Source organism: Lynx canadensis, chromosome A3, assembly GCF_007474595.2.
Source record: "Lynx canadensis isolate LIC74 chromosome A3, mLynCan4.pri.v2, whole genome shotgun sequence".
In the NCBI taxonomy this organism is placed as follows: domain Eukaryota; kingdom Metazoa; phylum Chordata; class Mammalia; order Carnivora; family Felidae; genus Lynx; species Lynx canadensis.
The window spans coordinates 44,177,337-44,204,310 of NC_044305.1; the positions used below are offsets into that span (position 1 = coordinate 44,177,337).

At 47.0% G+C, this 26,974-nt stretch overlaps 1 protein-coding gene across 2 annotated transcripts in view; it reads left to right on the forward strand.

The window, feature by feature from the left end:
* SLC24A3 (solute carrier family 24 member 3) overlaps positions 1-26,974 on the forward strand; it is a 487,209-nt gene that overhangs the window by 273,446 nt on the left and 186,789 nt on the right. For both annotated transcript variants that reach the window (XM_030310180.1, XM_030310179.1), the window contains exon 3: positions 11,818-11,894. In XM_030310180.1, the coding sequence (XP_030166040.1) occupies positions 11,818-11,894 (77 nt within the window). The remainder of the gene's footprint in view (positions 1-11,817; positions 11,895-26,974) is intronic.

Sequence of the window (26,974 nt, forward strand, 5' to 3'; positions counted from 1 at the left end):
CTCTTTCTCTGTCTGCCCACCTCCCACTTGCACGCGCTCTCTCTCTCTCTCTCTCTCTCTCTCTCTTTCTCTCTTTCTCTCTTTCTCTCTCTGTCTTTCAAGATAAATAAAACAAACTTAAAAAAAAAGAGATATTTCTAATTCCCCCAACATAATTTAAATGGGTGATGCTCAAAAAGAGGTGCAGAACAAAGGAAATTATGGCAGTAATCACTTTTACTAGGAGCAAGGAGTGCTAGTTATTCTTTCATTTTAGGACTCTGTCAGCAAAGTTTCAGTGAAGGGAAATAAGAAGCATACATGCCCCTACTCCTGTTCCCATAACCATGACAGACATTGTAAATAGATCAAGATCCTCTGCCACACTGAACCCCATCTAAGACTCAGCCTAATAGTCAGCCATTACTAGTCAACTGATGAACACATGAGAGGAGATCTATTTTCTGTCCCTGAAATTGATGATCATGGAGTATCATCTTGGTGAAGTGAAAAAAATAGCTATTGAAAGGGAAAACAGAAGGAAAACTTTAACTGTGCTTCTCACCAAATCCTTCTGTTATTACCTTTCCATCTGTAGACCAATAGAACACTAAAGGTTACTTCTAGCTCTGCAATTTGATGGGGTAACATTTTTTTTTCAAAAACATCACTGATTTTGGAGTCTCCAGTCTCTTCTGTAAAATAAATGCATGAAGTCTGAAATTTCTAATGTAGGTTCCTATGGGAAGTTATTATATCCCAAAAGAACTGTTTTAATTGCACTTTTCCTAGTAAAATTTTTTCATCCACCTTCATCCCCTCCAAAGGTGCTGAGGAGGAATGGGCATTTCTTTGAACAATGTGCATCTTCTTAAGGAGCTATTTAGTGGGTTTCTGTGCACATCAGCTTGTTGGTGTGAATTTCTCTGGATCAGTAAAGAGACATGAGAGCATGAGACATTCAGACCCCAGTTCATCCATCCACACATTCTCTGACATTGGCACCAAGGGCCATTTCGAAGAACAGAGCAGTCCGTGAAATGCATGAACACCACAGGGCTATTTACCATAAATTTCCCATATCTTCTAATGAGGATTCATTACCGACACAGCCATGGTAATCCGACATGAGCAACAAATACAGGTTGTAGGCTCTTGTCCCTACAGATAGGCCTCCTCCTATGTGTTGCCATGTTTGTGGCCTGAGAACACTACATTAGTCACGGGATCACTGTGTTTTCCACAGTAGCTACTGGCTGGGAGACATGAATGACACTGATGCCATGGCTTTTTATTATTGATAAAGAAATATGTTTCCAGTTCGTCAAATTACATTTCAGTGCCTTGCCAGGCCAAAAGTCTATGGTAACTAATGATTGGGGTTCTTTAGTTGCAAAGAATGTCTGTTCCCTTCCAGGAGAAAAGCTTGTGGGATGATTTTTTTTAAATCTTCTGCCAATATGGATATGAGAAAAAGACCTCTGAAGTGGAAATCAAGGAGCTTCTCATGGGTGTGTTGGACCAACTTCAGCACCATCAAAAAGGGGCAGACAGTCTTCCAACCTGCATTTGGGGGCTGGGTGTTTCTGCACTGCTGTCAACAAAGCAGGATGCATCGTTTCCATGTAAATGCATAGAAATAAGACCATTGATAACTGTTGCCATTATTGGGGGCGGGGCGTGGGAATTCACTTGAATATGGATGAGCCCTCTGCTGGAAAAACTAACCCTTGTTGAAATGGAGAGGTGAAAAAGTGCAAAATTCTTAGCTTCCCTTGTCTAAATTTGGGTTCATCAGTAGTAGGTCCTTAGGCAGATTCGAGTACAAGTTTATTTGGGAAATGATCCAGGGAGGAGAGTCAAGAAGTGAGACGGGAAGGGAAGGCAGCCAATCAAAAGAGAGTTATAAAGCCAGTTTTCACGGTGAGCAACTGGAGTTTAATCCTGCTGTGAATGCTAACAAATGGTGCAGGACACACATGAGAGTTCTCCTACCCAGATGGTGAGGGAGCTGGGGTGTTTATACACCTATCTGTCATCAGACTTTGGTGAGGGGTTTGCCTGGGGGAAAGAGCAGTATTAATCCTTTAGCATGTAGTGTCTGGGCAGAGAACCCTATCTCAGCTTTGGAAAAAGTCCTCAGGCCAAGAAATGCAAGTGTTAGTAGCTGCTTTGCATAAAAGTGGTAGGACCCCTGGAGTGTAGGCAAGGCATTGCCGTCTTGGGAAAAACCCCTTCCATATGTCTCCCTCTCTGCTATTTAATAAGGTAAATGGAGCTATCATTTGTGATAATTACTTGCCTGATTCTAGGCACTACATGTTTTGTAAATAGCATCACAATTAATCCTCATAATAATTACATAAACTGGTATTGTTTTCATCCTGCCATTTTGCACGTTAAGAAATTAAGATTGAAAAAGCCAAGGAACTTCCCCCAAGGCCACAGGATTCATAAGTGGTGAAGGAGGGCTTCAGGTCTAGGCCTTCAGGCTCTTACAAAACCCTGTCTGCCTGTAGTAAACAAATATCACCACATAGGCCTTGGCTGAAACAATCTTTCTCAGCAAATTTGCTTGGTAGCATCTTTTTGATTGACAATTTGATGGTCCCACTTGGAGGCTCTTGGTTACCATGACCTGTTCACAGTCTTCTTTCCATGCATGCATCAATCCTTTAAATCCACACTTTGTTTCTGGCTTTCAAAGGGAAGAAGTTGTGCCCTTGAAAGTCAAGGAAAAAAAAGATCAATTTGCCCTTGCTAACACAGAAAAATCAACATGCTAGAAAGTCAGACCCCAATCATGATCTCAATTCCTCTAGTACTGTCTGTGTGAACTTGAGCTGATTACTTGCCTTCTTTTGGTCTTGGTTTACTTATCTGTAAATCGAGGATAAAGATTCCAATCGTATAAACTATGCAAAATGATAAATATGTATTTACAGTATTTGATAAAGATTAGTTCCATCCTTAAATATTGGGATGACTGCAGAGAGAGCTGAGTGTTTCCTGACCCCCAACCTACACTTTGGTCCACTCAACTTGGGACTCCTCAGTGCTTTTGTATAACTAGGGTTGAGTATGGTACCTGGCCCAGAGCATGCTAAGGGCTAAATAAGTGTGTGTTTATTTGCACATGATTGATTTGTTAATACATTTTCCAGTGTTGTTGAGACACAGATTCCGAAGATGACCTCAAAGCAGCTTGCAGTTCTCTGGGACACTCTGCACCCTCCCATTGCCATATACATCCCACCCCCTCTGTACTTTTGTGGCTCGCTGAACCTCACTGAGTGCAAGAGGAAGGCACCAAAATGTCTCTGAAACTTTTCCAGAGACTAAATATTTAGAAAGTTAAGTTGAGAATATATCCATTTTCACACACATTCTTTTGTGGATAATTTTGTCCCAGGGCCTTCAGTTATGACATGTGTGTTCATTTAATCAACAAACACTCTTAATTAAATGAGTGATCTGTGCCAGGCACCTAGCTAGGCACTGGGGTTACAGAGAAGAGAAGAATAAATTTCCCCCAACCTCAATTGCCTACCCCTTTGGTCTAGTGGAGAAGACCAAAGAAACCAAAAATTGCTGAGGCGAGCCCTCACGTAGAGAATGCAGTGGGGATGCCGAGCACCATATTAGCTATTGTATTACTCAGAGCAGGCTTGGCTATGCTGGGTGACAAATAGCCCCACATCTCAGTGGCTAAGAGAATAAACATGTTATTGTTTTACTCACACTACATGTATGAATGTGAGTAGCAGTAAGGTGGGATTCTGATATCAGTCGCTCAGGGACACAAACTGATAGAAGATGCATCCTGACTTATGTGCAAGAAAATGCAAAGTGGTGAATCAGATACTGGCTGTTAAAGCCTGCCTGGAAGTGTGACAGTGGCCATTTGCTCCCATTTCATTGACCAAAGAAAGCTGCATGGCCCCACCTACCTTAAAGGGAACCTAGAAGTATGTTCCTTCCAGGTCTCCCCAACAAGGAGAGACAGGGCATTTGTGAACAGCCTGAGTGGCCACTCCCAGTTGCTGGGAGTTTTACTGAACAGTTTCTTCCAATGTCATTTCTTAGTAATTCTGTCTTGTGTTTATACTAAACCCATCCCCCCGGGAGAAATGTCCCTTTAATTTTATTTACACTTGTCTTCACTTGGTATTTATTTTTCTCTTTCGTGGACCCTGGCCCAGTGGATGCTGGTCCCAGAGAGAGAAAAATGCAGGGTTCCTGTCCACAGGGAGCTCACAGTGTAGGAATCAAAGGTACACTCAGGCAGCAAGTGACTGCAGTTTGGCTGGAAAACCACTTGTTGGGTACTTGCACAGGATAAGGGGTCCACAAAATGAGTCTGGAAGGCTCCATGGGAAGCCAGTTATTACTACAGCTGGCTGACAGTGTTCTCCCAATGTTCCAGGGGAAGAGGGAGCAGAATAGGCTTTATGGGACGGAGCACCCGGAGAGATGTCAGGACCCTAAATTCTTGAGGCATCCCTTGAGAGGCCAATCAAGATAGGTAGTTTGTCATGAAAAAGCCCTGGGATGAGACACCAGTGTTCTGATGGTTGCAGTGGCCCAGATTCCTTTCACTCGACGTGTTAAGGTAGCTGTGGTTTTGGATCGTCTTCTTTGGTGGCTCCGTTTGATCCACATAATATCAGTATGTCTCCAGATGCCATGAATGTTTCTGCTGCATCTTTTCCCCCAAACGAAACAGAGAATACTCCCCATCCTTTGCAAACCTCCATTTGGACTCATCAAACTCGGGCCTCAGGAAAGCAGCCAGGAGAAGCAGGTCGGCTGACTGCTGTTGCCTTGGTAAGGGGAATCTACTCCGGTCAGGGCTCTGTGGTTTCTATGGGAACAGCACTGCTTATCTTTGCTGGCTCCCCCAGGCTGGCAAGATGTACTGAAAGGAAAACTGGGGGAGAGAAAGAGAGGAACAGAAAGAGACTTTGAGGATTTTGAAGGTATTCGAAGGAACCCTCCACTGGATGCGTAGCTATTCCCAGCACACCACATGGGCCATTTGGCTCCAGCAGAGCCTCAACACGGAAGCATGTACCTAGAGGCACATGCATTCATGAAGCTCCCTTGGACTGTACACTGTCCTGGAGAAACAGATGCCAGCACAAAGCAGGCAGGAATTGGCAGTAGATGGTTTTTGCTACTAAGACCAGGGAAAAATGTGTCCTTGGCCCAAGGCCAGACCAACATCCCATCACTGCTACAATTGCGAAGAACAGCGATAGGTGGCCCAGGAAGATGGTGAGAGGTATGTCATATATGTTGCCTGCACTGTTTCCCAGCCACCCTGCAGGACTGGCATTTAAATACCCATTTTACAGATGAAGGAAATGGGGCTCTGAGAGAGGAAAGGATGACCCGTGAGTGATGTAGGTGGGATCTGAACCCAGACCCAGATCTGATTCTCTACCCTGGGCCCTTATGCAAAATCTAACCAACAGCCCAAGGAAAATGTTAGAGTCCCAAAGATGGCCGACCCTCCAGTTCCCGCCTTGACTAAGACATGCCCTTGGTTCTTTGGATTTGGGTGGGAGGAAATACACCCAAATGGAAGACAGATGGGATGACATCAGCACTGCCATTAGCTCTGCAGGAGGCACTAGCAGCCACACCTTGCTTTATAGATGAGGAAACTGAGGCCAAGAAGTACTGGGCAGAGCCTTGTAGTCCACTGTGCCACCCTGTCTCTGTATAGTCTTGTCTTGGACAGCTTCAGCTGTTCTGAAAATACCATTTCTCAGGTGTGTTTGGGGCCTCAGAGTCTGTGCCGGCCAGGTGGGGAGTTTGCTCAGCCTCACGGAAGCCAGCTCAGCTGCTGCTGGCTGCTCTTTCCTTAACCCATTGGGCCAGCTGGACAAGGCTGATGTGCTCCATCCCAGTCAGTGCCTAGGGTCTGCTTTCTTTGGCATTCTTCATCCTGCTAACACTTATTAAGACACCTTCTATGTGCACTAACCATACTCTGAGCTTAATATGGAGGGAGCAGTGAAGAGGAATTGCAGGCCGTTGTTCAGATGGCCAATAGGCAAATCGAGGCCCAGAAAGACTAAAACACACACCGCCAAAAGCCACACTGTGAAGAGTGCTAGGACTGAGCCATTCATTTCCAAATGCCCAACTGAGGATCCTTTCCTTGTCCCCAGGCTGACCCCTTCCTTATTAACATTAAAATAGTCATACCAAACTGCTTTAGAACCACAGCAAGCAACACTTCGTGAAATAACAGTGTGTATATAGTGCATAAGTAGAGGCTGATGAGATTGTTAGTAAACATTAAGAGCTTCCCTCAAACAAAGCTGCTGCCTTAGTGGGTCTGGTGACAGGGCTGTCCCTGAGTCATGTTCTCTACAGGCAAGGTCATCTGGTAATGTCCTTTGCAAATGAAACAAAGAAGCCTCTAACATGGTGGAATCAATGCTTAATACAAGAACATGTTACAATGCAGGTAACTATAGTTGAAATCTTAACGTTTGGGCCTTACCATGCTGGATTCAGAATGCAAGTCCCAGAATAGTCTATCTGGGCCTTTATGCCTATTGCACAGAGCCTCTCTTCTGCTACCTCCACCCGACACCCCACTGCTGTGTGCTGATGCCAGTGACGCATGAGCAAGTCATGGTCTCTCATTCCTACTCTTGCAGACTCCCTCTTCTTTTCTAGTTTCTACACAAGAGATGCTTGGAGGATCATAGGGATGGGACGTTCAGGCTGGAGCAGACACTGGGCATCACCACACCACAAATGCAGATGGTTTCTTGATGCACATGTGACTCTGTCTAGGGCCTTCTCTGGTACCATGAACACACTGACTTGGCCAGCGTAGAGCTGAGAAGAGTTAAGGTTCAGCCCTAAAGTGTTTAGGACAGCCTTCAACAGTGATGGATGACCATCCATGGACAATGCTGAGGCATATTCTACACTATCTCTCAGAGGGGCCCCAGCAAGTCTGAGCCTACTTTATCAGCCCCTTCTCTGACTTATCTCCCTCCTGTCCCATCATGGGATCACCTCCCAAATAAACTGCTGGCATTCAGATCTTTGTCTCAGGGTCGGCTCCTGAGACAGCCTCAGATATAGGCATATGTGACTATGAAGGAAGGCTCATTGCGTGGAGGTAAAGAGGAGATCCTGTGCTTCCAGCTCAGATTTTCAAAGAAATCTTTTCTTGTGTCTTTTGTCAAAAGACAATGCAGCTATAAGAGTAAAATAAAATCTATGTATTCTTTGCAAATTGTGCACGAGCTTGGGGTGCCTAGGTGGCTCAGTCAGTTAAGCATCTGACTCTTGATCTCAGCTCAGGTCTTGATCTCACAGTTTTGAGTTCAAGCCCTGTGTTGGGCTGTGTTGGGTGTGTGTTAGCTCTTTGAAATCACTGCTACTTAAAAAAAAAATGTGTGCTAGCTCTTTGAAATCACTATTATATCTCATTACCAGCCCAGTACATGTTTTCATGGATGCACAATAGTGAATAAATAGCCAGAGAGGGTTCCATGTCAGGAGAAGCTTCCTGGGAGAATACTTACCCTGGTTATTTTTTCCACATTGCTGTGAACCACCAATTAAGAATTTTGTTGTTGTTTGTTGTTTGTTGTTTGAATTGACTCTTTTCTGCCTTTCCCACTGCCTCTCATCACACCCATCCTTATTTCTGCCGCTGACCAGCCAGCCACATCCAGATTCATGAGGAAGTCTGACAGTGGCCTGCTTGGCCAGGACTTCGGACAGCGCCTCAGACCTTCCTGAACCAGTACTGGGCTCTGTGGGTCACCTTATCCAAGGACACAGCGTCCAGCGTGGTCTTCTCCAAGAGCTCTAACCAGGTCCCAGGGTTGACTGGGCATCTAGACTTCTGCCAAGACCCTTCCCCAACCAAAACATGAAGCCTAGTGGGTCCATTCATTCATGGTCATTACACATCCACTTGCTGTTTGTTGAGGGCTAAGGAAAATGCCAGGACTCAAAACACAGTGTATCACTTACTGACATGGTACCCTTGATCAAGTCATACCGTGGGCCCTGGGTTAGCTCATGGATAAAGCAGCAGAGAAGCAGGGAGGCCAGAGCCGGCACAAGTGTGGACACCTTGTAGATGCAGACTGGTGGGAACTCTCCAGTGCCTTCATTCCCTCACATGCTGCCCTTAGCCCCATTTTTGCTCAAAACCACATTACTCCTCATATAGGAAGCCTGAAGGGCAGTAAGTAAAGAAGTAGCTGGCTTCAACATGTCAGTGATGGAACACCCCTCAGTCCCACGTCTGTACCCACCTCTACTCCTCACTGATGATAAGTGGTCCCTATGCATGATTGCTTTACAAGGCACCCATCACAGGTGGCTAAAGTTTCTCAAGGGTAATGGCTGTTGTGATCCATACAGTAACTTAGCATACTAGTCCTGTCTCTCGTCCTCTGGGGGCAGAAGGGCAATAGGATGGCACGTTTAAACCCTGAACTGGCCAGTGTGGAAAAGCCCCATTGCAACTACATAGAGAAATGTAAAGGAAAAAAAAGCAGCCTAGCTTTTCCCTCTGGTGTGTGGTGGCAGAATATGGATCTGGTCAGACCCCCTACTTGGAGGAAGTCCCATGAAGGAAGAGGCCACCTAGCAGAGTGAGATTGCAAATAGATGCCAGTAGCTGGAAACAGCAGGCCTGCATTTGCTGTGTGGGTGGCCCTGCTCTGCAGCTTTCCAGCTGTGGGTCTTCGAGTTGGAATCTAATCCTCTGTCCCTTGGGTTCCTTGTCTATAAAATGGCAATAATAGCTTTCTGGGAGGACAAAAATGGATAGTGGGTGTAAAGTACAAGGCATAGGTCTTGCCAGGAGCAGGTGCTCAGTGAATGTGTCATTCTGCCCAGGTTTGTCATGGCCACTGCCCACCAGAGCCTTCATCAGCCCATCTCAGTCCATCACCAGCCAGTCCATCCCAAGCCCCACCTCCCAAGGGCACTTAAATGTCTGTACAAAACAAAGGGACATCAGATGCGAAGGTAGTTGTTGTTTCTTCAGAACCAGAGATTGGGACACAGTGTCTGGGCAAGTCCAGGTAAACATGGGGATCAGTCAGTGCTGGAAAGTCTCTGGCCCTGGGTGCTGAGAGGGGTGTGGGAGAGGCCTGCCCTGCAGGGCCTTTCCTCTTTAACTTTGTGCCCCTAACCACCAGTGGTGGCCTGTGGAAGTTGTCAATTTCCTAGGTTTAGGAGGTGGACAGAAAAGGACATTTCTCATGATTTCCAATCCACACTGAACAACATGGGGAGGGGACGGAAATGTGAAAGCCTTGGGATGGTTATTTGGACTATAATTTATTCACTTGCATTGAAAGTTCAGTTCAAAAGAGAAAAGCATTAGAAAGCATCTCTTAAGAGTGTAAGACATCCTGTGTGCACAGGGAGAGCCAGAGGGTGGGGAAGGAAGGACAGACAAGAAATGACTGGGGGCTGGGATGCCTGGACAACTCTGTTGGTTAAGTGTCCGGCTCTTGATTTCAACTCAGGTCATGGTCTCGGGGTTCATGGTATCAAACCCCACGTGGGCTCCACACTGACCATGCAGAGCCTGCTTTGAATTCTCTTTCCCTCTCTCTCTGCCCCTTCCTCTCCATCTCTCTGTCTCTGTCTCTGTCTCTCTGTCTCTCTGTCTCTCTCTCTCTCTCTCTCTCTCAAAATAAATAAGTAAACATTAAAAAAAAATGACTTGGGACTGCAAAAGCCAGGTCTCTCCAGGTCCAGCCTGTGTGGGCACTGTTGCCAGCAGAGAGGTTTCAGGAAGTAGAGGCATTTCTCATCAGGCTGGAGGGCTTCCTCCAGCTCTGCTCACTGGACAAGAGCATGCTAGCCAGGGGCATTAGGCCTGTAGAGGGAAGATGCTAGAACAGAGGCCTCTCAGTAGAGTGGCTAGAGGCTTTGCAATGCCCAGGGCCAGATGGATGAACTTCAGGCTTAATCTGTGAACCCTTGTCCCCTCATGGTAATTTCCAGATTGTAGTGTCATTTGGTTTTCAAGGTGAAATCCTCCAGGCTTGCTCTCATTTTCCCATTCATTGATCAGGAGGACTCAGTGCAGCCTGTTTGGAACAGGTTTAGTTTAGAAAATCACTTAGGGGGATCATGACATCCCTGTCTTTCCTCGCCTCCCCCATTTCATCACATGAAGGATTGGACAACTGGCCAAGAGTTGCACGATGTGCTTATCCAGTGCTACCCTAGAAGCAGAGAGAACTTTTTCAAGGGATAGTTAAAGGCTTGTGTCTTAGGCAAACCCCCTGGCCAACAAGCCACAGTCTCAACAAGCCAGGTCTACAGCAGGACTGGGTCCCAGGTGTCCTGAGCAGTCACCACTTGCTCATTAATGTCACCATTTTGGGCTCCCCTCCTTCCCTGGTCTCATCACCTTCCTCATTCACAGCGTGTACAGGAGTCACCTCCAAACAAACTATGCACCCCCAAACCCTTGACTGAGAGTCTACTTTTTGGGAAACCCAGAATAAGACCAGCAGCAAGCAGGTGTCACGTTGTACATCTTTCCCATCGATTGGTGATTATTTCTCTACCTGTGAGCTAGAGAAGGACTGAGAGCTTGTGGAGCTCTGAGAGAAAGGTCACTTGCATCAGCCAGCCGCATTTGCTGAAGATGATGCCGAGGGCAGTGTGGTGTGCACAGTTTCCCACGGAGCCTGATCTGATAACATCCTCCAGAGAGGAGAGGCTTATGAAGGCCCTGGCCATGATGCTGATTGGATTTTATGAGAGGAGGGAGAGAGGGTGAGCAGTTGGGGGTGGGGATAGCCCGGACTAATGGTATCATCTGTGCAGATAAAGATAGAAAAAGAAAGCAAACGCAAGGTGTGCTCAAGGAACAGCAGCCTATCCTGTCTGGTGGGAGTATGAGAGCCCATGTGACAAAGCTGGCTGTCGAATTGTTGTGCACAGCCTGGCGTGCAGTACCTGCACAGTCATTGTTTGAGTGAATGAATACATTCACTCAAAAGGTAAGAAGGCGGGAGAAGAGAAGAAAGCTCACGTGGGAAGCAGCCAAGACCAGCTTGGAACTGCCAGTGTACAGACTGGGGCTTTTTTCTCCTAGCAGGGAAGTTTTGGAAGCAGGGAGAGGGGCATGAGCCACTCTGTGCTTGATGGTCCAGTTCAGCAGTGGCAAATGTGGGTCAAGTTTGAAAAGGGAATGAGAAAGCAGGGAGAGTGTTGTAACCGGTCCAAGGCCCTGGCAAGCCAAGGCAGTCATGGCGGGGAATGAGGACCAATTTAGAGCAGGGGCTGTAATGCTCTGTGTGTCATGGACCCCCTTGGCGATGCAGTGACACCTACAGACCTCTGCTCAGGAAAACATTTTTCAATGCATGCGATAAAATATATATGCTTACAGAAGGAAACTGATCATACTGAAATGAAATTGTTGGAGTATTAGGAAATAAAACTTGAATGAAGGTAGCTGCTGTATTTCCTCATTAACCCTCTAAATCACAAGGGGCCGTCTACAAACTACCCAGATGTTGAAGTGATGAGTGAGAGCTTCTTTGACTATAATAGTATAATGTATCATGAAAATATCTGTTGGGGGCAGAGTCCCCGGTGCTTCTCACATTCCTGTGGTTTGCTGCCTACCTTCTTATCTGAAGGAAACACTCAATTCCAGATAAGAGATGTGTGAACATAAAGACGTAATTTTTTTTTCATCCAAGTTCATGGATTCCACATGAAAACAAGGGCTGGTGATGCCATCCCAGAACTCCAGCACTGAAAACATTGTCATCTGTTCTGAGCTGGTTTTCTCTCTCCATTCTTTAGCCCTGCACGAATTCCCCAATGACATCTTCACCAACGAGGATCGAAGACAGGGGGCGGTGGTTCTCCACGTGCTCTGCGTAAGTACCCCTCTTGGGGCTCTGCCTGGAGGTCCAGAGGGGAGGCCTGGCTGGTGGTGGGTGGACAGTAAGTTGCATACATGGTGCACGTCCCCTGAGGCCTGTGGAGGACTGGCTCTAAATGTGCCCTCTATAGGAGGCCACAGATTCGGAAGCTGGAAGACACTGTATGTATTCTTTCCTTGATATCAGAGCCCAAACCATGGGCTCTGAGGGCAACCAGACTTGCTGTCTGCAATTTAACCTTGCTTCTCTCTCTGCTCAAATGTCACCCTCTTGGGAACCCTTTCCTATCCAGCCTTTCTAAAAGGCCATTGTCTTTCCTCTTACCAGGCTTTCTTTTTCCTCCATACCACTGATCACTATCAGACATAATATGTTATTATTGTTTGTTTATTGCCCATCAACCTCACACGTAAGCTCCAGGAGAACTGCGACTTTATTTTATACGTGGCTTCATTCTCAGATCTGTTTCTGGCACCTGGTAGGGACAAAGTAGTTGTTAAACTAATGGTAATGGATTAGATATAATGGCACTGGCGTAGCATCTGGCGTATAGTAGGTGATCTATAAAAGTGTGTTCTGGTTCTTGATGGACACCACCGCCCTAATTCTTCCTCAGTAGACCCAGTGGATTGAAGGCCTTCGGTTTTCCTTGTCCCCACTTGGAGAGTTTGGGGAGGCTGTGTGTGTGAAAATCTATCTAAGAGTGGCCCCAGAATCAGAAAGACACAGGCCAAATTCTGGACTAGGTATGTCACCGTGCTTTCCTGTCCCTGTGCATTCTCCCCCTGAATGCTCTTGATTCCATTTTGCTTATTTACTGCTGTGAAACAAATTCTCCAAATTTAGTGACATACTCAATAACCGTCCTAGTTGCTCATGCGTTCTGTGAGTCAGTAGTTCAGAAAGGGCATGGAGGGAATGTCGTACCACAGGATCTGGGCCTGAGATGGAGTAATTCAGATGGCTGGCAGCCACGCTTCTGGCTGGGGCCAGAGCCCCTGGTGCTGGAGGACCCTTCCCAAGAGGGTTTCTCCATTCTCATATCTGGTGTCCAGGCTGGGGTGGCCAAAGGACTGGCTCAGCTGGGATGTTGACCACAGCACCTCTGTGTGGCCTCCCCAGCATGGCTCTGTGTGGCCCAGGGCTTGGAGAAGGAGGAAACCCCATGGCCTTTAATGCCCTAGCCTTGGAAGTCACACACACCATTTCCACCAGACTGTCTTGCAAGTTACAAACCCACCATGACTCAAGGGGAGGGAACAAAGACCTTACTTTTCAGTCCACACCTGGAGAAGGCTAGTGGGCACCCCCTGGACTGTGGAGTCAGACTGGAGCCCAGCTCTGCTGTCCTTGCTTTGTGTGTGACTTCTGACAAGATATTTAGCCTCTCTGGACCCAGAGGCTGTCCTAAGCCTAACTCCCTTTATGGTGAAAGCAATCAACTCTTCAGGTCTTTCCCCACTTGCACCCCCCCCCCAGAACCCTTTTCTTGAAGAAAAGTCATGAGAAGTCTTTTTTTAGCAAAGACATTCTCTAAAAATACCAGAGAAAGTAGACTCTTTCAATCCTCCCTACCTTTCAGAAGAGTCAAATGCACAGAGCAATTAAAATGGATGCCAGGTGCTTCCTTAGGCACCGAGGAGGCTCCCCTGTCTCAAGGCTGAGGATCCCCAGTCACTGAGTTCGATGCAGAATTCCCCTGTAGCCATTAACACCCAGACGCCTCAGAGTCTGAGGCATGAGATTTCCACTTTTGGCACAAACAGTGCGAGTGTCCATCCTCCCAGGTCAGTGTCATCGCCTGCAGCTGGCAGAGTCCTTCTCCCCATCTCCCCCCGCAGGTCCTCTGAATCCAACTAAAGGCAGAGCAGAGTGCATTTACCTTGTTCTTCATGAGCCAGGGGTTACCCATAAGGCCTCTGTCTCCATGATCATACAATTCTCAGGGAGGGCATGAAGACAAAACAGGACAAAAACAGATAAATCCCCCTTACACACTCCCTTGCAAGAGTGGACACAGGCCTGCAGGTTAGCGCTTTGTCACCCTTGGTATCTAATACTACAGTTAGCTCCTGCCTTGGGCCCTGCATTGTAGAAATCACAGCGGCAAGGAGTCCAGGGGCCAAGGTCAGCATCCACCCCTTCGTGACCCTGCTCTAGGCACATGGATGTTCAGCATTCTCTGCTCAAATGGCCTGTGCCTGCTGCTGAAGCCTGTGTGGGCCTCCTCCTCAGATCTGCCACTTGGAGGGAAGAGACCCAGGTAGAGAAGCTTGAACTTGCTGCCGGGGGTGTCCACACACACATGCATGTCATGCAGGGTGGAGCCAGGCTTGGATGAGGAGGACCTCTTCTATGCGTCAGAGGCACATGATACGGCGGGCCTGCTGGTGCCCTCCCTGAGGTCAAGGGCCAAATTTTATGTTTTCCTACCCACAAGAATATAAGGATGTAAACCTTATGAAGAAGCCTCTTGTACAGTGTCTGGTGCATTGAACAACAAAATTGCACAGTTCAGCACAGGAATGCAAGATTCTTTTTATCCCCTTCATGTACCATGGTACCTGGTACACTTAAAATGCTCAGGAATTGTTAGATGAACATCACTGGATATGAAGAGAAACACCACCAGGGCCGACCTGTGGTATTTTGGTGGCCAGATGATTACATGAGTATAGATTTCCTGCTCTCATCCACCTGGAAAGCATTTCTGAGCCCCTGTATGCAGTAGCGCTGGGCTGGACCCCTCCAGAACCCCAAGATACAGCTTCACCCTGAACAGAGCCATTGTCTTGTGGGGGGACCCCGTTATGGACAACCCCTGCCATGCTAAGTGCTGCCCATGCTCTGTGCCACGTGCTTTAGGAACACAGAGAAGTCCACGTCCAGTGTCGGGAGGCGCAGTTGAGCTGGAGTAGGTTGGCATTTTCCGACGAAGGGAGAAAAGGGACTCCAGGCAGGAAAGGGAAATCCGTGATCAAAGATGTAGAGACTCAAGAGTACAGGGGGTCTGGAGTGAACAGAAATGAAGGACAGGGAAGGTTGTGGGGGGAGCAGCACCTGGAGGCGCCACGAGGTGACTCCGCTGCAGAGTTGGAAGTGGGGGGAAGCAGATTCCTGATCTCGTCATCCCTCCTTGCCTAGGGAGTAGGGTTAGGCACGGCCAGAGAGGACCCAGTGTGGTCTGCACTCTAGTCAGGTGACAAAGACCCTGGCAGGCCAGAGAGAAAGGCTCAGGGCCATTTGGACAGGGGTCCCAGAGTCCCAGGTATCCTGAGAATACTGAAGGCCTGGGGAGGAAGGTCGAGAAGGGGTGTGGGGGACTGAACATCACTCAGATGCCTGTAAGCACCTGAAGAGCAATGTCTGCCCATCCAGTGAGGTGAGGGTCCCAGAGGTGTGCCCTGTCACTTCAGCCTACCTCAGGTTGAGGGCCATGGGCCCGTCCTTTCATTGGGATTCACTGACTGTCATTTTGGATTTAGACCAGGGAGCCCAGTCCTTTCAGATCTTAATCTGAAACCTGACTGAACTTTGCATTTGTGCTCAAACTCAATCTTCCCCATTCCACTTGGGCCCCATGGGTTTGCTTTACGTGTGGGGCCCCATAAAGCCCATAGCCTTCAGCCACAGTTGGTTCCTGGTCTGTGGAAATGGATGGTTCTGAGGACACCCCAAAACAATCTTTTAAATCTTAGCTATCACAACGTGCTTCTCTTTTTCTTTTCTTTCATGCAGATAATTTCCTCTTTTGTGTGAGCTTCATGGAAATCAAACAGCCGTTTTCCTTTTTTTTTTTTTTTTTTTTTTTTGAGAGAGAGACAGAAGGGAGCAGAGGGGTAGAGGGAGAGGGAGAGAGAGAATCTTAAGCAGGCTCCATAGCCAGTTCAGAGCCTGATGCGGGGCTTCATCTCACAACCGTGAGGCCATGACCTGAACCAAAATCAAGAGTTGGACGCTCAACCAATGAAGCCACCCAGGTGCCCCCAGATAGCCATTTCTGATTAAATTTTCCAAATGCTTTAGCTTCAATTTTTCCTTGGATCTTTCTGGTTTTGTGGATTTCAAAAACGCTAAATCCTGGGATTGCCCTACAAGAAATATTTCTATTCCTTTTGACTGTTCTTCATGTATGGGTTCCTTACCAGTGTGGAAATTCATTATTGGTGTAATAACTTTGTCAACAGTGAATATCCCCAAGAAAACACACTTGTCTTAGGACCTGCTTTTGTAGCCAATCTGTTCTAGTATTGAGACACTAAAAGTAAGATTCTCTGTCAGTGAGGAAAGTTGCACCCTATAAACTCATGGAGCCTGCCCTAAATAGAGAAGCCAGTGAATAATTTTCTAGGATCATGGTTTGTTTGTGATTTATAAATATCTTGTAAAATTTGCTAATTCTCCTGTTGGTAGGTAGTTGAATCTTGGAGATTGTAAGCCAAGGTATACATTTTCTTGTCTAGTAAAAGAAGCTTTAAATAATCAATATTTGAAATTCTTTCTCGAAACAAATCTGTCCTTAGTAAGTTAACTTCCATTGCAGAAATAAATACCCTCCATGTACCTTGTCAGCTTTCAAAAGTAGTCTTCCTAAGTTCAAGCCTTCTTTTCACATTTTTAATGTCATTTCTCTCTTCCGGCAGACAGGTATTTCTATATGCGTGTGTGTGAGGTAGTATAAAGTATAGCACTCCTGGAAATGAAGGAATAGCCCTTATGAAGGTAAATTCCTGCTAAGTGAGTCCGGCAGGCAGTTGGGCTCTTTAACTGGTCCAGCAACTCAGACCCATTCATGGACCAGCCCAGGAAAGAAACAGCAGTGAGAATGTTTCTGATGTCCATCTTCATATGCTGAAACATGGATATGCTTGGAGAAGCCCCACAGGAAACTTGGGCGTCAACTCTGTGCACACAGAAGGGACTTCATTCTCTGTGGAGTGTTCGGGCAACCACCATCTGGGCTACAGGAAGCTTTCCAAGGCAGCAAACCCAATGCATTGGTCACTGGGAGGTCCCCTGGCCATTTGCCTGAGGCCCACTTTGTCCAGTGGTGGGGACTCCCTCATCTACATCTCCATCTTTACTGCTCCCCAATATCCAGTGCCTATTTTAGGGGCTCATGTGTATTCAGAAGAGGTGGGCTGTACACAGGATGTGATATTTCAGAAGTACAGGCAGTATTTTTGTGCTGGGTCATCAAGCCGGGGCTTCCACAATGTGGAGGTTCTCCAGGACTGGCAGTGAGGACCATTAATGTCAATCCCTGTGGCATCCTTGTATGATGGTGTCTGGGGCTGGATCCTGAATGTGGGGGTCTTCCCAAGCCCCCAGCTCCTGATTATATTTCTTTCCTCCTCATGTAGCCCAGGGACTTTTAAATCTGGTCTGGGAATTCAGGGGAACCTGCTCTGTGAGCCTGCCTCCAAATTCTTATTCCCAGATCAATCTGCTTTTTAAACTCAAGAGTTTGCTCATTTTTGTCTCATGGTTCTATTAAGACATCATTGCTCTCCACAAAGTGGCAGAGGAAACCAGTTGGCATTGGTCAAGGCCCTGGAGATAGAGGTGTTGAAAAGTGATGGGATGTGAGGAAGGCGGGACTATTCAAATACCAGCCTCCCTCTGGAATTGTGGTTTTTCTAGGTCTGTTCCATATTGCCTTGATGTTGCTGTATTCCCAGTGCTCCCAGCCAACTTGAGTGTCAGTATGACTAGATATCTCCACCCCACCCTCCCTTGCCACACCATCTCTGTTCCCATACTGGCCTCTTTGTCCCTCATTTTTTTCCTGCCTGACCATGGGTTACCAGCAGGCTTATGGGTTGACCTCTCCTGGGTCAGGTCCTAACCAGTCCAGCATGATTAAAACACCAAGCTTCTGGAGGTACAGAGGGTGGGGCAGCTCCCAAAGGAGGAGTCTGTGCTCTCAGACCCCAATCCCCAAGAAACCCCCTCCACCCAGAGTGTAAGCATAGGCTAATTGGGATATGTTCTTGGAAAGGCTGGGTGGGGGTCCTTTCTGGGGAGAGCCCACATCCCGGGTGGAAAGGGCTCCCTTACTCCTCTCAGACTTTGGTTCCCCTGTCAGTCTTGGAGGAGGAAGCCATCTGGAAGGAGCCTTTCCAAAGGATGTCATTTCCTTGTGGCTTGAGCTTCTAGTTCTCTCTGCCATTTAATTTTAATATCTGGAATAGTTCCTCTGATGTGCTCCTCTCCCCGGGGCCCAGACTGCTTTCGTTAAGAGCCAGAGAATAAACTATTTGATGCAACGGCCAGTTATTCGGGGGAAGAAGGGCCAGGGTACCAGCAGGAGGTGGAGAAGGCCCTTTCCACTACCCACACATCACGCCAGCCCCTGAAGAGGCGGCTTTGTGTGTCAAAGCTCACGGTCTACCTCCACCCCGGGGGTGACTTTTGTCTCTCAAAGTCTGTCTCCTTGCTTTTATGGCTCTGAAATTCAAGTCAGCTTTTACAGACCAGCCCTATCTAATAGAACTTTCCATGCTGGTGGAAATGTTCTCTGTCTATGCGGTCCAGTAGGGGCAGCTGCTGACCCGTGTGTGGTTGTTGAGCACTCGAAGTGTGGTTAGCATGACTGAGGGACTTATTCTTTGTTTTATTTCATGTTAATGAACATATATTTAAATAGCCACTTGTGACAAGTGACTGCCCTAGAAGGCCTTCAGATGGGTTCTGATTCAGCACCTTTTCTTCCTTTTTTTCCATGTTGTCAGCTTGAAATCAAGAAGCAGAGATGGTCAGGAAAAAAGGTCACCTGCAAAGGGGTGATGTTCCCTTACTCTGTCCTCTTCAGGGCTAGCCTGGATTTAGCAGTTCAAACAGGATGCAGGGAAGACATTGCCAGGGGAGAACGGGATGTTCACTGAGGAGGAAAGACACCGAGATTAGGAGTGAGAACACTGGTATGTCACCCACAGGCTTTGCTTTGGACCAAGTCACAGAACGTCTGGCCTCACTTTCCATATCTGTCCAGTGGAAGTGCACAGTAGGTGCTCAGTAAATGGTAGGGTTTTAATCTTCACCTTCTCCCCATCCTACAGCCCTCCAAGGGCAGCTCACCTGTGATTAACCTGTTACAAACACCTGTCATGGGACCAGAGCCAGATCCATTCAGAGACAGCGCCGTCCCTGTGAGCAGCCAGACGGGACATAAGGGAGGCCTCTGTGTAGCTGGCATTTGGCCAGGCCCAGGGCGCTGGGAGACAGGCTACTGTGAGGGAGGGGGGTTGAAATTTAAAGGAACCTGCATGATCTGATCAGCAAGGTCCCAGCAGCGGTTCATTCGCTGGGCAGACGTGTTTAGTTAAGGGATTTCACCCTGCAAGAGGAGAATGATTAGAAGAGCTTGTGGAATTTGCTGTTTACTCTTGGAAAAGTGCTGAGCATGTCCTTAATTTGTCAGTGTCAACACAGAGCTAAAACTGGCGTCCAGAGAGGATTAGCACAAAGAGAGTAAATTATTATGTTTCAATAGATCCTAAGTTATTCCCTCCCCTCCTTGCTCCTGGGACTCCCTTCAGAAGGCCCAGCTTTAACCATTAGGTCCTTGTTGGGAGATTAATTCCCCAGGACCCCTGAGCTGGATACATAGCATGAACATGGGTTAGAGCATGCTCTGGGAATGAAATCCAAATGAGTTCCTGTCCTGGCTCTTGCACTGATTAGCTGCATAGCCACAGGCAAGTTGCTTTGCCTTGCCTTGCCTCAGTTTCCTCCTCTGTCCCTGGAGATAGATTCAGCACCTGCCTGCCTCATCAGCTTGCTCTGAGGAATACATGAAGGCAGGTGTGCCAAGCTCTTGGCAGAGTGTCTGGCACTGCATAGATGATACCCTACCTCTACCCCCTTACACTTGCAACTTGTGTGCCTGCCCACCTCCCAACTCCCAGTCCCCGCAACTCTGAGCCCATTCTACCAGAATGCAGGACAGCCCAGAAGTAGCCCTCAGATGGAGTGGGGTTGATTGGTAAATAGCTCCGCTCCCTCACGCCCCAGTTGGGCTGTATGAAGCACAGGTTCCACCCTCTCCCAAGACTTGGCCAGAGCAGGAATAAGCTCTAGGTGCCTATCCAGGACCCTGCTTGATGACACCTTGATCAGCTGCCCCTCTTCCCCAGCTCATTTTTCTGCTTGTCTGTTGGTGCTTTTTGGGACCTGCCCCCCTCCTCTTCCAGCTGAAGGGCTTACACTGGAATCCTGGTATCCAGTTCTGCTTCTGAGGCACAGATTGAATAGATATAACCTACCATTATTATGATGCAAATTAGGTCCCTTTCTAAAATTCAAGATGCAGAATTCAGAGACTCCAGTCCCTCATAGACATCCACAGAGCAAGAGGTGACATGCATTGATCTCCTGTCTCTGTGGCTCATATCCTGAACCCAGTGCAATACGGAAGGAGCTTGGGGAATGAACTTTGGAGCAAACAGTAGGAAATTTGGCCTTATGAAGAGCCCCAAACAGTGATGGCAGAGAGCATGCACGTGACTTACATTCCTAACATTAACCCATGGAGGACAGACACCTGTAGCCTGCTGTATGCTCCTCTTTGTCTTCCTTATCTATTACTTGGTTCACTTCATCCACTGTCTATGTTTTTTAACTTATTTTGTTAGATGGAAAATAAATTTTATTTATGTGTTCCTCTGAGATGGTTTTGCCAGCGGTCACAATTTGTATGCAGTACTTATGTGTTCACTATTTGAAATTTTGTAGTAGTTTTTTTCTGTGAAAAGTAGAAGTTCAAAAACGTAGTAAGCCATGAGGTACTGCTATTTGGATTTATCACATGCCGTAGCTTAAAGAACTAGTCTTTACCACGTATTCAACAAATCAATCCGGATAAAATAGTCAATTAAGTACTCTAATTTATCACAAAATACCCCATGTATTTTAAGTGTTGGTGCCCAGTGGTTTGGATCTTTGTCAGTAGTTTCCTGGCAATTCTGTTCCCTGGAGAACCTCCATATAAGACCTGCTGTTTATCATGCCTCAAGACATCAGAATAAGTGCTCTCCAGAGGGAAGTTTTTTATATTCCCTCTATCTATCATTCTCCCCACCCTAACCCTGCCTCTGGTGTAGTACAGAGACTCCAGATAGGAGTTTCAAGTTTAACAAAAAACCTGACCTTAAAGCCCAGAAGCTTCTGCATCCAGGGGCCCAGATCTGCAACCTGTTCCACAGTTTGAGGAGCCAGTTTCCTTCTTGGATCTGTACCAGAGGAGCTCCTGCGGCCAAGAAGCGTTTCTCAGACAGGGCTCCCCCAGAAGGTGACCCTGAGACAAGGAGTTCAGGGCCGATGCTCCCTTTGGGGGATGATGCCAGGAAGCACCCTGAAGAGGGAGGCAGAGGAGGGAGTCAGACAATAAGGGCTGTGTGGTGAGGCCAGTTACCCACTGTGGGCAGGGTGGCTGGAGCTTCACTGCACAAGGAACGGCAGACAGTGGAGAACACGCCCCCCTGATTACCCTAACTGAGGTGCGAGGGAACCACAGCCTCCTCTCAGTCACTGACCGAGGGCTGCACTTCCGTGGGAGCTGAGCCGCTCCAAAGCCCTGGTCAATAGATGGAAGTTGTGCCAGGAACGAGTGCCAAGGATGAGGATGGGCACTGACGGTGTCTGCCATGAGATGGACCCGCCAAGCCACCCCAAATAGGAGCAGACTTGCACCTGTGCCCATCCCTTGAGCTCGCTCTGAAGATGCTAGCCAGTGACTTTTCTCTGCCTCTTCTCCCCAGCTTCACCCTCAGAGTCCGAATCCAGCAAGTGTCCTCTGTGTGAGTTTACCCGGCTGGGGACTCCTGAGGCTGGTTGTTTGGCAGACTGTCCTGTAGCTTTCCACAGTCTGTCGGAACCTGCTTGGGTTGGGGGCGGCGGAAAAAGCTGTTAACCCTTTCACTGAGGGAACTGTGTGAGGTGTGCAGCTACCCAGTTCTGATACCCCCACAAAGAAGACCTATCACTGCTCCCCCAGGGGTGTGCAGTGTCTTCCCTCTTTCCCCACAAGGATCTTTTCTTAGCCCCGAGCATTTTTTCCCTTCCCAGTCTTCCCTCCAGCACTGCCTCCAACTTTGAACTTGACAAGTTCTGTTAGTTCTACTGTTTCTCAGCATTCATGTGAAGGTAAAGAGTGTAAGCCCTGACTCTGCCACAGACTGCCCCCATGACCTTTACTACTCAGGACCTCAGTTTCCTCATCTGTGTATGAGAACGAGGCTAGCACCTGCTTCACAGGAGTTTTGTTGCCAGGTAAGAGAAAGTGGGTAGCATGCTTGGTAATGTGCCTCAGACATCACAGGAACAAGAAAAGGTTAGCTATTATATTACTTTCATTGTTCTACCCTGGATCAGTCTCTGGTCGCCTCTTGTCTGGATGATGGCCATCAAACTTGTCTTCCTAGCTTCAGTCTGTTCCCTTTCAATCAAAATTCAGCACCACTCATACCAGATCAACCAGATCATACCAGTCTTGAGGGACATGTCCTGGTCATGTTTCGCTCAGAACTCTCCCCTGCTCATGTCCCTTCCTAGTAGGGCTGACAAGACTTGGAAGTGAGGGGGGGGGGCGGTGGATGTCAGAATCAGACCACCTGGGTTCAAATGCCAGCCTCACTGCTCTTTAGGTACATTAATAGCGTTGGGCAAGTTAACTTAATTCTCTGTGCCTTAGTTTTCCTGTAGCTTGAGAATATTGGTAGTATCTGCTTTGGAGATGCTGTCTTAGTGCTTACAGCACAGCCTGGCACTTTGGAAGTGCTCGTAATTGTTAGTCATTGTCCTTATTGTTATTTCAGAGTGTCCCCACCATCCATATGTCAACCAGTTTTCTAGTCTTTCTTCTTTTCTTCTATATACTTGTATATCATAGTCTAGCAAAAATGGATTCTTCACCACTTGCCAAGCAATCCCAGGTGCCTTCCTGCTTCTGCTTCCTGACCAGCTTCCCATTATTTTTAGTCTCCTTGCAATTCTCCTGCAAGCTTCAGCTGGATGGTATATCCTCCTTGAAGCTTTCTCTTACTCCCCATAAGGAGAAGTGGGACTTCACATTGGCTCAAATCTGTCTCATATTCTAAATTACCACTTTGTTCATCTTCCAAGGAACTCCATGCAAACTGCCCTCTGTTACAACCTGTGTCTTACCTCTCCCCCTCTTGCCGAGTTGGGGCCATGCTTTAGTCATCTTCATGTTCCCATAACACCCAGCATGGCAGCTTGCCAGCAGGAATTGCTCGCTAAAGGTGTAGTATGTAAGTAAATGAATAAATGAAATGAGCTTAGTATCTTGGCTGTTGAGTATAGGGTCTGTTCACTAAAAATAATATGATCTTTTCATAAGGTTCTGGGGGTTCGTCAATCCTGAGTATAATGAGGTGGTCTTTTGGAGATAGACCTTCACTGAGAGAAGTGTACTGAGTTAAATGCTCAGGATACCCCAGCATCTGAGGCAGGAATGAGTGAGTTAAGGCAAAAACCCAGAGGCCTCCTACTTCAGTGACCTGCCTTTCTCTCCATGATGTCAGTGCTGCCCAGGTAGCGTGGGCATTACAAAGATCCAGTGGCAGGGGAGACCATCCCTTGCAGAGATGTGTGTGTTGCACAATTTCACAGTTACTCAAAATCCTTTCTGAATATTTGTACAAAGACATAGCAGCTAAACAAACAACATCATTAATGATAATCACAATGTTCTCTAACTCCATTAAGCTAAATTCTTTCCCTGAAAGGTTGGCCTCGACCTACTAAGGTATTTTTTCCACAACCAAAAGTAGTGCCCACATGTGAAAGGCACTCAAGTGTGTTCAGTTAAGGATGAGCAAAAGTGGGGCTTTGGGAACACAGCTTCAGTTTCCTAAACCCCATTCAGCCTGGGGGACCCAATGATAAATACCTATTTGTCCCAGATACCAGGGTTCTCCTGGGATCCTCCCTTTCCCTAAGATCCTGGGGAATTTCTTGCTCTCTTCAAAGGCCCCTGAAGATTTTCCAGAACTGTTGTTCTCTTGTTCTTATACTTTTAGGAATCTCAAGGATCCCCAAAGATAACTTGCCCTTTCACTGTTTACCAGCTGTTTCGTTGGGGAATTTGGAGCCAGTTCCCAAGGAGCTGATTCAGAGGACATTTGGAATAAACTGTCAACCATCAACTCTCCCCTCTGGGCCCAAGATGGTATACGCGTATTCAACTCTTTAGCCATGGAAAGATATGTGTCCTTGACAACCTATGGCACTCTCTTCAAGAGTTTTATTTCCTGAGGTTCTCTTCACCTTTCTCCCATCAATTCTAAAGCTGTTTGCAAATAAATTCCTGGTGACATGCTTTTTCCTCTATAAATCTCAAAGCAAGTATGCAAATATGGCCCTCATTCTTGATCCTTTGGTTGGGATGCTTTTCATTGATTCTCCTGACATATCCTCAGCTCCTTGCCCATGAGTAGATTCCAAAGGTGATCATGGAATCTGTCTTGTAGGCTACTTCATTGGCACTCTGACTGTTCTCATCTTATGTGCAGAGGGGGAGGCCTGAGGATCTATTTTTTCCCTTCCTGAACTTGTGAGAACTGTCTTTTCCTTTGTGCTGTGTACTACAGGGATTAAGGCAGACATGTATTTTTGGCAGTTAGCGTAATGCTTTTCAGCATCTGGAGCTGTGACGGGACCAGCAGTTTTGGCATTTGCTGGGCCCTCTCATCCTCTCCTGGACACAGGCCCAAGTTCATTTGACTGTATCACTATTTCTGGTTTTACAGAGTTGCTTGAGGCAAGACCCATTACTCTCCTCTGAAAAGGGCAGGGCCTGGAGGGTAATTTTATCCCCAGGCTCCTGTGCACATAACACATCAGAATAGACACATTCCACATACATCTGTGTACATCTATGGATACAATTACCCATTTTAGAAAGACAATGGGAAATAATTTTTAACATATTAGACACAACTACTTAAAGTGGGATTCTGGAGAAATAAAGGTGTGTGTGTGTGTGTGTGTGTGTGTGTGTGTGTGTGTGTGTGTAATGTTTGCCTTGGCAATTCAGCATGGGTTGACACGGAGTCAGAATATAGTTTGAAACAGAGCTATGAGTTTTTAAAAGACAGCGACCTTTATTCTCCTTTATAACTTATTTATCCCTTAGTTTGGCCACCTCAGCAGTTGTCACCACCATCCATTGAGTTGTTGAGGCTGGACACTGGAATCAGCATTGACTCCTCCCCTTGCACCCCACTCATCAACAAGTCCTGACCATTCCACCTATGTCTCCATCCCATCCCATCTCCACCTCTGCTGGCATGGTCATCATTTAGGCTACCATCATCCCTCATCTGGACCAGGATCTCCCCTTCAGGTGCACATTCCATATAGTGGTCCAGGTGTCCTTTAAAACATATGTGAGGATAAGGAGTGTGCATTCTAGCCCTTCTGACCTCTCCAAACTCACCTCACCTGCCGTGCATGCCACACTTCAACCCCACAGACCTGCACCCCATTCTTCAAATGTTTCAAGCTCATCCCCCCTTAGGTAACTGGGTATATCCCCTTCCTCTGATTGCACTCAGACCCTCTGTACTGCTGTTTCATGCAGGTTTTCACTCACATCTCAATCCTTGCTCGCCTGTGAATACTCAGTAACAACCTGCTGTCTAAAACTTCTGCTCCAATTTTTGCTCTGCTGGCAAAGGAACCCGATTTTCTATACCAAAAATGGCAAAAAAGCAGATCATCTTGTCTCCCTTCTTATAGTAAATAGACAAGTCAGCTCAGAGAGGAATCTGTTCAAACTAGAAAGAGCTCAGCATGACCGAAGAGATAATTTACCTTGTCATCCCTTATCAAATTAGCTGGCCCTCATTAAAATTTTAAAAAAAAAACTGTTGGAAAGGAAGGGTAAAGCTCTTCTGTGAGTGTATTAACATAACTTGATTTAGTGATGGTGTTGGCATGGAGTTGGGGCACGAAGAGGGAAGGGAAGTGGGTGTACTGCACTGTAGGATATAGAAGGACTTTGGTTGTGATATTTCTAATAACAAAATGCAAAGAAATCATACTCACTGGGCATCAACAGGATAGCCATGCTACTGTGAGTGTCTTTAAATCAATTGAGTGCTGAGGGGCTCTCTCTGTTTATTTTTTGAGTAATTGGGTGATGACACTAGACCTGTTCACCAAAGGAGAGATGGTGTGGTCAGGTGAAGATGTCAATATCTTAAGCTTGTCGATTTCCATGATGGCTCAAGGGTGGGGAGGGCTTCTGTCCAGAGCCACCAATAACCAGCTCTGGGACGTTGAGTAAGTCACTTGCCGTTTGGGATCTTGGCTTCTTCAACTTTAAATGAGAAAAACGTTCTCAAGGTCCAAGATCCACCCTTTACCCCCAAAAGACTCTGAGATCTATAAAGCTCCCGAGTGACTTCCCCCAAGATATAGCCCCCTTCTGAGAAGGCTGGAGTTTCTGGAAACGTACAGGAATCTTGATATTGCCCAGCTAACAGTCGCCAGGTAGTCATTGGGAGTTTCAGCACTGGGGTATAACTACGCACTCTCAGAGGCTCTATGCCTTCTTGTCATGAGTGAACAGGTGCATCTTCATGGCTCTGGGGTTAGATCAAGCCACATGACCAGCATGAGCAGAACAGAGGCCCACCGCTGCTCTATATAAGGAATAGAACTCCTGTAGAGAAACATAGCCACTGTCCCCCAAATAATATTAATGGCAAAAGGCAAGATGCCAGATGATGCCAGATGATGCCAGATGATGCCAGACTTGGTTTGCCAGTGGCCCGGCTCCTCCCTGCACTGCACGCACATCACTTCTGTGCCAGGCTGCAGGCACCAGGATGAGACCTGACTGGAAAGGGCACTGATGTTTTTTGCTCCTCTGCTGTGTGCTGGCCACCAGGTTTACGGGCCAATGGTGCCCCCATTTCATTTTTCAGCTGCATTGTCCTAGGCCCAGCATTGTCCTGGTGTACCAGTTTCCCCAAAGTTAAAAAAAAAAATCAACCGAGTCATTTGGAATTTCTTATCTCCTACTAAGATGCTCCCAAGGGAAA